The sequence below is a fragment of the Dipodomys ordii genome, unplaced genomic scaffold (genome assembly GCF_000151885.1).
Source record: "Dipodomys ordii isolate 6190 unplaced genomic scaffold, Dord_2.0 Scaffold153, whole genome shotgun sequence".
Classification (NCBI taxonomy): Eukaryota; Metazoa; Chordata; class Mammalia; order Rodentia; family Heteromyidae; genus Dipodomys; species Dipodomys ordii.
The window spans coordinates 93,637-105,209 of NW_012267369.1; the positions used below are offsets into that span (position 1 = coordinate 93,637).

The 11,573-nt window shown below is 56.7% G+C and overlaps 2 protein-coding genes across 2 annotated transcripts; both read right to left on the reverse strand.

Moving 5' to 3' along the window:
* Nucleotides 1-539: 539 nt before the first annotated feature.
* LOC105997793 (chromosome unknown open reading frame, human C3orf22) lies at nt 540-2,817 on the reverse strand. Its single transcript, XM_013032318.1, has 3 exons — nt 2,697-2,817; nt 2,301-2,426; nt 540-766 (listed from the first exon to the last, which is right to left on the reverse strand). The coding sequence occupies exons 1-3, from the start codon at nt 2,783-2,785 to the stop codon at nt 601-603; spliced, it is 381 nt and encodes a 126-aa protein (XP_012887772.1). The 5' UTR covers nt 2,786-2,817; the 3' UTR covers nt 540-600.
* Nucleotides 2,818-10,258: 7,441 nt separating this feature from the next.
* On the reverse strand, nt 10,259-11,140 carry LOC105997772 (vomeronasal type-1 receptor 90-like). Its single transcript, XM_013032296.1, is given in 4 exon segments — nt 10,259-10,372; nt 10,459-10,544; nt 10,547-10,885; nt 10,888-11,140. Coding segments are annotated over 4 exon segments (792 nt in total).
* Nucleotides 11,141-11,573: the final 433 nt, after the last annotated feature.

An 11,573-nucleotide genomic window follows, 5' to 3' on the forward strand; every position in this document is an offset into this window, starting at 1 on the left:
CCTGGACGCCAGGCACCCGCTGGGGTGCTGTGTGGGACCCTGCGCGCATCGTGTGCATAGACTGTCACCACGTCACAGTCTACCGTCAAACGAGGTTGTTTCAGACTTTTCTGTGAGGAATTTTGCCACACCTGGTTCCTGGACTTGGCTTGAGGGCACGAGGTGTAAGAAAACTGGCGCGAGCAGGGATCAGATGTTTCCACACTTCCTTTATATGAACACTGCCCATTACAAGCCACGCACGTTTTGAGGGTGACTGAACCTGGGCCCTGGCCTGAGCTCTCTACAAGCCGGCCTTGCCCCGCAGCGCTGGGAAGGCAGGCGCCCCCGGTGTCCTCCGGCTCGTCTTCACACCATGCCATACCTGCTTTGCATTCATCTTTAGCAGCTCAGGCAGGAGAGGTGAGGAGTCCAAGGCAGAGCGGGATTTGAACCTGGTAAGTTATCCACAGGAGAGCAGAGTTTGCACCTGGTGAGTTTATTAGCGGGGCATGGTCTCGGGTGATATGGCAGCTCCCGAGTCACTAAGGTCTCTGTGGCGCAGCCCAGAGCTGCAGAGGAGGCAGAGGAGGCCATAGGGGAGCCCCGGGGAGCAGGGGTTTAGGAGACCACCCCGGATGGCCCCGGGGTCTCGCTGGTCAGCACTGGCCTGTGGAAGGTATCACTTGGTTTGGGGGAGCGGAGGATCTGTGACTTGAGTTCCGAGGCATTGAAGGATTGGGGTGACGGGCTGTTGTTGGTCGGTGTTAAACTTGGAGCCCCGACCCTAGAGAAGCCACACAGAGCCACACCTGGTCCGAGCGGGCCCCGCTGGCCACTGGGGAGGGTTCTCATCGCATCCACTCCCAGCCTCCGCTGCCCCCTCTTGGGGGACGCCCGTGCTTGCCTCCCGCTAGGGCTTCCTGCCACCCACACCCATCTGGAGCCCCGCCCGTCCCCAGTGCCCCGGGGGCCTTGCCGGGGGGGGGGGGGGGAGGGGCAAACTCTGAGTCCTACATCCACTCGCGAGGTTTCAGTGACTGCTGGGGTACAGCTCAAGCTACCATGTCTGTTCAGGCCACTTGAGACTGCCTCTCCTACCTCCCCCCCTCACCTCCCAACTGAGACTCCCCCCTCCTCTACACCAAGACCGCCCTGCCCTGCCCTGCCCACAGAGCACCTGCCCTTCTAAGGTGTCTTCTCTAAGAGCTCAGTACAGAGACATTTTGGCGTCTAGCGTCTTCAGAAACGGCGCAGGCCTGCCTGTCTCAGAGCTGCCCCTCCGCTGTCCTCCACGGGGCTTCCCCCTTCATGGAGGCCTGGTCTCTCCGGCCCCAGCCTCTTGCTGACTGTTTCAGCCCGCCCAGGGCCCCAAAGGAAGAGGCACTGAGCAGAGTGTCAGAGCTGGAAGGCTGTGAGGCCTGCTGACCCCTTCAGCTCCGGCCCATTCCCAGCTTCTGGGGTCTGCCTGCCCCTCTAGCCAGGAGTTAGACTAGTTGTCCTCTGTAGCCACCCCGTTGCTGCCCTGTCCCCAGCTGGTTCTTGTGGCCCAACCTGGCTGCTGCCCACCGTCTCTGGGGCTCCTTACCACACTAGCAAACGGCTTGGGTTTTCCCCTGGCTCTGTCTGGAGTCGGCTCCCTGCAGGACTCTGCTGCCCAGGCTTGGGGCTACACAGCATCCTCCCCTCCCCTCCCCCAGCTTGCCCAGACATGGCTCAGCATGTGTGGGGCCAGCCTCTGCCCTCCTGCCTCAGTCCCACATGGCCGGACTGGACTTTACCCGGACTCTCAGCTGCTCTAATTTTGCCCAAATGAAGTCTAGGACTTGGGGACACGGGAGCTTTCTGATGCCTCTCTCTGTGGCTCAGCTCCCACGGGGACCAAGACCAGGCTGGGCCATGTGTGCCAGTGTGTGCTGTGTGTTGTGTTCATGCATGTGGGTGTTTCAGGGTGTCTTGTTCTGGAGTGTGGAGGTGCACAATGGCCAGAGGCCAGTCATACTGACTCTGCCCTTGGTCCAGAGTCCCCTGTGGTGCCAGCATTAGCTGGGCCTGGAGCGGGGAGGGAGGTGGTGGCGTGGGGCTCTGGGCGCGCAGACGTGCTGTGTGCAGGGCAGATGGAGCAGCGGCCGGCAGCATGCCTGTGCATGTGCAGACTTGCAGTGCACAGCGGCTGCTTTCTGAGTGTTTGCTTGGGAGGGAGTGTAGGCACCTGCAAGCCTCTTTTCCGTGGGCAGATCTTTCCAGGAGTCTGCTGTTCCCTCCATCTGCGTGGGTGATCACACACCTCTGGGTCACGACTGCTTAGTGTTGGTACTTACCTTGGAATTGGGATGGACCTCGTTGGCACCAGCTTCTTCTGCAGGGGCAGCTGGTCCTTCAGGGAGACATTCTTCTTCTCCCAGGATGGCGGGGACTCAGAGCTGTGCTCTGCTAGCCAGGAGAACCTATAAACATCACTTAAAAGTAGCTGTCGCTCATCAACAGTATCTGCCAGGCACTACTCTGAAGGTTCTACAAATACCCTGAGGCCCTTGGTCTGGGCTGTGCTGGGGCGGACGTACGACCTCAGACTGGCAGTACAGCGTGAGGTTTCTCAGGGACTCCAGTGGGCCAGAGACCCCCCCCACACCCCCTCCAACTCTCCACAGTGCTTTCTGGGGCTCTTGGGCTTGGCAGGCTGGAGAGCTCCACCTAGGGGTCTGGGAATCGTGTACCTGTACGGAAACTTCTTGGCAAATCTCTCTTGGGTCTTGACCCTGCTTTTCTTGGATTTGCGAGACTTCTTGGTGGCATTAGACTCCATCCCAGAAGGAGTCAGGTTGTGGTTTCCTCAGTCATGGCTGGAAGGCAAGGCACGGCTGCTACACGCTGTGCGCCCCATCTAATGCTCTCCACCAGTGGAGAACATGCTATCCTTGTTTCCATGTTTCAGGAGAGAGAAGGCTCTAGAAGGCCACTGCTTTGCTCGCATCTGCTCGGTGGCTCTGGGGAGAACTGTGCTTGTGCCGTGGAGCTGCCCGTCCTGAGGCAGCTCTGACAACCCCAGAATATTCTCCCTCACTGCTCCCGGCTTGCTGCCCACCTCTAAGACGGAATGAGACTGGATAGCTGGGCTGAGTCTGTCTAGTAGGAGACACCGCAGTCCAGGGCAGCCTTGGACCCCATCTACCCATCCTGGTCACCTCCCCGACCTGTCAGTGGGTCTCCCTTCCCAGCCACACGGGTGGCTGAAGCTTACCATGCTGCCCACTTCCAGTCCTGATGATGGTGATGATCATTGGAGCTGGGGTTACAAAACTCCAGAACCACTTCAGTGCAGAGAGATGCACAGGAAGAGCTTCTGGGGCCTTTGGCTACAGTCTCAGGCCTAGGGTTTGCCAGGAGAGATAAAAGGTAAGAGAAGTAGGCCAATATGCATTAGGCTATGTGATACCACAGGAGCTGCCGCTGGCCATGGTCCTGATGGCCACCACCAAAGGCGCCACACCCCGGGGCTCTGGGAAGGCTGGGCTCACAGGCTTGTCGCAGTGTCATAAGTTTTGAGCTCACAATGAGTGACATGACTATCGCTGGCCCTGTGGCTCAGCCTGGAGATCCCCTCCCCAGACCACGGTGATTGTGAAGGCTGTGGCAAGCAGACGGGTGGTGTGGCGCCTGTGGTAGCTGGAGGGGAGACCCATCTATACACTCTGTACCAAGAACTTGCCCCATTCAAGCCCCAGAAACAGAAACAGAAGAGTGAGCCCAGAAACAGCCCCGCACTCCCCGCGGCTACAGGAAAGCTCTCTCTGGCTGACCTTCACCTGACCTCTAACATCAGGTGAGAGGTTCTGAATTCAGGCTGAGGGTCTGAACTCAAGAGTCTGGATTCTGCAGCCTCAGTTCCTGTTTCCCTGGGAGGCCTGCCTCACTGTGCCGGATGTCCATCCTAAAGGCACAGTATTAGCACCACCTCTTAGGCTATGGGGCAACAACTTGGCAAGGTATGTCACATGCTTAGAGCAGGTCTGGTGAATTAGGAACCAGTTAGTCATGCTGTCTTCCCTGGCCCGGGGAAGGTGTTCTGGACGAGTGCAGGCTCTGGGTTAGACCGCTGCCTCAGAAGGAGGGGTGGCACGAAGGAGAGGAAAGGAAGGAATGCTCCTGTCTGTCCCGGCCTGCTAGGGCCTTGCTCCTCAGGATGGACACAAGACACAATGTGTACATTGCAGGGATTTCAGATCCAGAGTTCAGTATAAGGGAGCTGCTGAAGGGGGTCTAGCAGAAGCAGCCGCAGAACAGGATGTGGGAGAGGCCAGCAAGGATGGGCTCTGTTGGAGACTGGCTTCCATGTGGCTCCGGAGGAGCTCCAGAGCAGCAAGTGTTGCTCAGGCTGTCTACCTGGGCAGGGGCCTCTTCTGGAGGAGGGGGCTGTGGGTAATCTGCCTGGACCAAATCAAATCAAATATTAGACCGCCAGCCTAAGACAGGGAGCCTGCCACCTACCTTAGTAACGAGACAGTAGAAAGAAACCCAGAGGGAGATGGTGAGCAAACTGTGGAGGTAAGCTGGGCAGAGGTCCAGAGGCACTGCCGCTGCGGTCAGAGACTCCCAGGGGACTACGAAGGGAAACCAGATAGGATGTTACAGCCAAGACTATACAAGAATTTCAATCCAACAGGCTGCCCAAATCCTTAAGCCTAAATTTAGGTTTTCCCATCCCTTCTGGATCAGAAGCTCTACCAGCTTCTTAGACGTGGTTTAACATGAACAGCAGGACAGGGCCTAGAGCTTCAGGGACGGGGGGGGGGGATGAGAATTGTCACAGGAATTTGGGGTCTCTGAGGCTGGGAGAAGCTGGACTTGGAATGGAGTAGTATGAATAGGAACAATCCTGGTATGGTTTGGCTGTGAACTATCCCTAAATGCTCATGTGCTGAAGCCTTGGTTCTGACAACAGAGTTGATCAGTGAGTGGTGCTGAATCATGAAAGCTCTGATTAATTAATAGATTAACCCGTTGATGGGCTGACTCATGGCCTCATTGGAAGCGATGGGAATTAGGAGGTGGGCTTCACTTTGAAGGGTAGATCTTGTCTCTCCTCTTTTCCCTCTTTCTCTCCTCCCTGGCTGTCATGAGGTGACAATGCTCCCGTGCCCTCTTTCTGCCTTGCCACAGGCCCAAAAGCAATGGAGCCAACTGACCACAGACAGAATCCCCCAAAACCATGAGCCCAAATGAATCTTTCCTCCTCTTACGATGCTTTCTGAGATTTTTTTTTTTTGTCTAAGTGATGAAAAACTAATGCGACCCCCTTTGTCTAACTCAGGCAAACAACAATCTTGGTTTGATTTCCTCATCACCAAAAAACGAGACCGCCCATCAGCCTGGTGGCTCTACGGTCCTTGCCTGGCATCGGCCTGATACCACGTCACAGACGTAGAAGTAGAAGAGCTCTGTGGCCATCCGAGGAACTTAATTATCTTTGCCTGTTATGTATCCTGCTCCTTCCTTCCAACCTAATTACCAAATGCTAAAGAGCTGGAAGGAGGCCTCGTAAGGAGGCCCAGTAAGGCTGGGAGGGATGAGCCCAGGGCCTGGTGAGTCAGGTCTCACATGCTGTAATGGAAGGTTCACAAAGGTCGCAAGGAAATGACAAGACTAGATATCCATTCTGAAAATAATACCCTGAGCTGGTGGCTTATGGCTGTAATCCTAGTCACTTAGGAGACAGAGATCTGGAAGACAGTGGTTTGAAGCCAACCCAGGTAGAAAATTTGCTTAATCCCATCTCCAAAATAACCAGCAAAAAAAGCAGAGCTGGAGTGGTAGACTGCCAGCCTACCAAACAGAGAGGACCTGGGTTCAAACCCCAGTACTACCCCCCACCAAATACAGCTGAAGTGGCAATATGGAGACCAAAGGGCCAGGGGCTTGGAGTAGGCAGACCAGATGACCAGCAAAGGAAGTAACAAGGCAACAATAGCGGTGCCTGGGAAGGAGGGGCTGGTGAGAATGGAGCGGAGCGAGGGGGTAGGTGGAGACCCCAGGGCTCCACAGCTTCAGGCACTGGACTGGGCTGTTTCAGGGAGTCGAGCGCTCAACTTTCCTAGTCCTCATTTCCCATACTGTCCCTCCTGTTCGTTCACTGTTAAGTGCTGAGGAGAGTCGGTGGTTCAGATGAACTACCCAGGACAGATCCCCAGCAGGAGGGAATCCCAGCTCCAAGGTCCTGGTGAGAGGCTGCCCTCCCTCCCGACACCCAGGCTGATGCAGGATGTTCATGGCTGGACAGCTGGCAACCTCTGAGATGCCAGGGGCAGGGGGCCAGGCAGGCTCAGACGGTCCCATCATGGGGATGAGGGGCTGAGCACCACTCAGGGAGCAGAGCCTCCTGAGCCCCTTTCATGTCTGCTGCTTCCTCTCCAGGCAGGGCCGGGGTGGGACGCTCAGCGGGCGCTCGCTCACCGCCTCTCCTGGGCTGGGCTGATCAGCGGGCGCTCACCGCCTCTCCTGGGCTGGGATGATCAGCGGGCGCTCACCTCCTCTCTTGGGCTGGGACGGTCAGCAGGCGCTCACCTCCTCTCCTGGGCTGGGACGGTCAGCGGGCGCTCACCTCCTCTCCTGGGCTGGGACGATCAGCGGGCGCTCACCTCCTCTCCTGGGGACGGTCAGCGGGCGCTCACCGCCTCTCCTGGGCTGGGACGCTCAGCGGGCGCTCACCTCCTCTCCTGGGCTGGGACGCTCAGCGGGGGCTCATCTCCTCTCCTGGGCTGGGACGATCAGCGGGCGCTCACCTCCTCTCCTGGGCTGGGACGGTCAGCGGGCGCTCACCTCCTCTCCTGGGCTGGGACGCTCAGCGGGCGCTCACCTCCTCTCCTGGGCTGGGACGCTCAGCGGGGGCTCATCTCCTCTCCTGGGCTGGGATGATCAGCGGGCGCTCACCGCCTCTCCTGGGCTGGGATGATCAGCGGGCGCTCACCGCCTCTCCTGGGCTGGGATGATCAGCGGGCGCTCACCTCCTCTCCTGGGCTGGGACGCTCAGCGGGGGCTCACCGCCTCTCCTGGGCTGGGACGGTCAGCGGGCGCTCACCTCCTCTCCTGGGCTGGGACGGTCAGCGAGCGCTCACCGCCTCTCCTGGGCTGGGACGCTCAGCGGGCGCTCACCTCCTCTCCTGGGCTGGGACGCTCAGCGGGGGCTCATCTCCTCTCCTGGGCTGGGACGGTCAGCGAGCGCTCACCTCCTCTCCTGGTCTGGGATGATCAGCGGGCGCTCACCTCCTCTCCTGGGCTGGGACGGTCAGCGGGCGCTCACCGCCTCTCCAGGACCGCACTCTCACCGCAGGCCGGACAGCACATTCAGGGCCTACAGCAGGGCCAGGGCGGGGCCGGGCTCCCCACAGGCCCCAGCCTCACCAGACTCCAGACTGGCGGCGAGGACGAGGCGTGTGGGGTGCACAGGAGGGCTTCCGGGCAGCGAGGCTGTCGCCGGGCAGCCACGGGGCCTCCACGCTGGACACTTCCAGAAGTGAGTGCGGTTCTGCCTAGCAACGCCAAACCCGTGCAGGTGCGGTTCCACTGGAGTCCAGACCCCGGAAGAGGAGGAGCCAGTGAGGAGGCGGGGTCACACGGAGCCAACCAACGGACGCCCTGTGGCTGACGGTGGGCGGGGCCAACGGGTAGAGCCGAGCAAGGCGATTGGCGCCTGTCTGGCAGGGATGGGCGGGGCCTAAGGAAAGCGCGAAGTGATTGGCGGAGCCTTGCTCCGGAGCGGGGCTGTGTGGCGGAGGCCGGCGGGCGGAGGCTAGGAGCCGGGAGAGCTCAGGGCCTGCTTTCTGGTGCTTGTGGGCCGTGCCTCCCCAGACCCAAAGGGAGCGGGCTGCAGACGCCCCGCGCGGCCGCAGGGAGGGGCGGAGGTGTGTGCGGGGCGGGGAGGGGGGAAGGGACTCAGGGCCCTGAGCCCGGGAGGGCCTCCGATCCAGGTCTGCGAGCATCCCGGCCCACCCCGCCGAGATGGGACCACAAGGCGACAGGCGGCCGTCTTCCCACGCCCGGTGAATTCATCTATTCGTGCCTGCAGGAAGGGTCGGTCCGAGCTTGGCTTGTCTCAGGTAAGGAAAGCAAAGCAAAGCTGCTCTGGACGGGAGTGGGGGGGGGGGGAAGGCGGTGTCAGGCAGCACGCTACACAGGACAGCAGCTGCCAGGACTGGTCCCGGCCTCCACCAGGAGCTTCTGGCCAGGGCCTGGCCCAGAGGCCATAAGCAACGTCCCCTGTCACCACCCAGCGATTTCCACAGCTGGAATAGCTTTGATCTTCTCACTTGGCTGACAGATTTGATGGAACAGGGAAGGCCACGGGTACTCACACCTTCCACGCTGCTGTACGGGCAGCATGTACTCACACCTTCCACACAGCTGTACGGGGCAGCATGTACTCACACCTTCCACGTAGCTGTAGAAGGCAGCGTGTACTCACACCTTCCACGCTGCTGTAGAAGACAGCGTGTACTCACACCTTCCACGCCGCTGTAGAATGCATGTACTCACACCTTCCACGCCACTGTAGAAGGCAGCGTGTACTCACACCTTCCATGCCACTGTAGAGGGCAGCGTGTACTCACACCTTCCACACAGCTGTAGAAGGCAGCGTGTACTCACACCTTCCACACAGCTGTAGAAGGCAGCGTGTACTCACACCTTCCACGCCACTGTAGAAGGCAGTGTGTACTCACACCTTCCACGCCACTGTAGAAGGCAGCATGTACTCACACCTTCCACGCTGCTGTAGAAGACGTGTACTCACACCTTCCACGCCACTGTAGAGGGCAGCGTGTACTCACACCTTCCACGCCACTGTAGAAGGCAGCGTGTACTCACACCTTCCACGCCACTGTAGAAGGCAGCGTGTACTCACACCTTCCACGCCACTGTAGAGGGCAGCGTGTACTCACACCTTCCACACCGCTGTAGAAGGCAGCGTGTACTCACACCTTCCACGCCACTGTAGAAGACAGCGTGTACTCACACCTTCCACGCAGCTGTAATTCACTCACCCAGTCCTTAGGTAACAGCAGAGACTGGGAAATGTGGTCTGTGGGAGGAGCACCATGTGTCCTGCAGGCCTCCTCACCAGACATGTGCCATCATGTATCACAGAATATATGCTGTGCAACATGATGTGACTAGGTACTTGCAGATGGAAAGTGGTTGGATCTGGAGTACATGCCATTTTGGCTGTAGAAAAGTTTGGGATTGCTGATGCGTAGATGCGTGTGTGTGGGTAAGGGACAAAAGAAACTGAAGATGAGACCTGAATATTCTGCTTGGGTATCCTAGGGGTTAGTGATTCCCAATATTGGACAGGGCAGAAAAGACAGGAAAAGAACATCTGGCTTGAGGGAAAGATCCTAATGAATTGTTAGATGTGTATGTGGACAGGTGTGCATGCAGAGGAGAGCATGGGGAAGTGCACAGGCATCTGTGAGATATTAACTAGCATTGGACAATGTCTAGTGCATTTAGATAGGTCCGTGGTGAGAAGAGAGGACGGGGAAGGAAATACACATGCGGGAGACCCGGTCAATGCACAATGCTTAGTGCTGTGAGACTGAGTGAGCCAAGAGGCAGAAGACGCAAGTCAGGAGCGCGGGGAGGTCCGTGGTGTAAGCACTGAGCACATGCTATTTAGAGATGGAGCTGAGAGGAGGTCTATAAAGGAGACAGAATGACTGTAGTCAGCTAAGGAGATGGGAAACAAGGTAAATGTGATTCTGTGGATTTCAGAGAAGAAATTATTTAAAAATTGGGCTCCTCTTGTACTGAATAGTAAGAAAAAGAAAAAAAAGACCAGAAGTTGAGCAAGTGTGGATCTTGATGATACCATGGTTGCTGTAAGGGTAAGTTGTTTACTACTTACCTCTGCTTCCTAAGAGATGGAAGTCACTTATCACTTGAATAAGATTGTACCAGATGTTGGTGCTTGTGACTTCAAGGATATTGATACCTTACTTTCTGCGCCCTGTACCAAACTCAATAAAAACTTTGGCCATGGGATCTGAGTGTGAAGCTGGTAGAAGGCTTCCCTGGTATCCCAAACCTCAGTTCCACAGTCTGGCCTCTGTTACTGCCCTGTCCCCAGTCGCAGTGGGTTGTGACAAGAAATCATATCTGTCTCCATATTTTATTTTTTATTTAACGATATGGGATGAATCTATGATTTTTCACTCCGAAGCGGGTATATTGACTCATTCCTAAGGAACCGGATCCTTGACAGAATACTCAAACATTTGCTCCCTTCCTACAAGGATTCCAAAAAGTTAGTTACGCGTTTTTCCATGCTGATGAACACCAGAGGACCGATTGTGGCATAACCATTGGCCACCATCATCTGGATGCCAGGATGAATTGCCACCTAATTCTCAAGGAGGAGACAACACTGTCCAAAAGGTACATGAGCACAAAGACGCTCATGAATGACAGAGGTCCGGTGGCCTTTGCTCTTGGAGAAAGGCTGGTGCGGTGAAGATGCCGGGACCGTCTCCTGTGCCTGCACAGGAGAATCACCATGTACCCACTGGAGAGGCCGGGAGCCCTGGAAGAGACATGTCCTGGAATGTGACCAGTGTAGACAGTAAGGACTTGAGGGAATTGTTCAAAGTCTGTAGAGAACAGGATTTGGTGACAGATACAATATTGTGTGAAGTCACATTGGGGGTAGCAACAATGGAGACTAAGAAGTGGTCACTAATGGAAATATAGAAGACCCAATAGAGAAGAAAGCAACATATGCTGTGGTATGGAGATTTATCTTTGAGCTTTGCCAGACAGGAGCTTCTGGGGCTGCAGGTGATGGCCTGGGGGACACTCAGCAGGCAGCTGGCACAGATGGACAGGCTCCTCATCAGCCTGTACAGGTAGATGATTGGTTACATGTGTCCTTGTCCCCAAAACCTTGGAGCCCCAAGGTATCTGTGGCCATCAAGGCCATGGTGAGCAGCAGCACAAGGTGGATTAGAGCCAAGAGACAGGTGAGCAGGTCCGTGGGCTTGGGCCTGTGCTCCAGAAAGAATGTGAGGATGTGGAAGAGAAGAAGCATGGTGTTGGCCAAGATTCCAACGATAACTTCAGAGAAAAGGGCATTTCTGATATCATTATTGTATAGATTGCTGTTTAAATTCATCTTATGGGGGAATCATACAATGAGTGTCTGAGACTAAAGGAAGAACAATGTATGCACCTTGTTTCTGTCCTTCAGCAGTCAGGTCTGTCGGGTCTGCCCTGGGAAGCAGCACAGACCCCTCCCTCCTTCCAGTACCTGTGTCACCTAGGTAACTGGCACACCTGGAGGCACAGCCCCTCCTCCAAGGCCACACCTCTCACCTCCCACTGGAGGGTCCCAGGCCCTGTGTGGCCACACCTTCTCCACTTAAATCCAGCTGGGGCCTCAGCTCACCCCTTCCAGCTACGTGCTCTCCACCATGCGCAGGAGCTGCTCTTCTTGCCTGAATACTGGTGGTGGTCTCTTCCTCAGCTACCTAATTAAACCTAGCTCTTTAATTTACCTAAGTTCTACCTCACATTCGCAGATGCCCCCATCTGCCTTCCTCCATCAC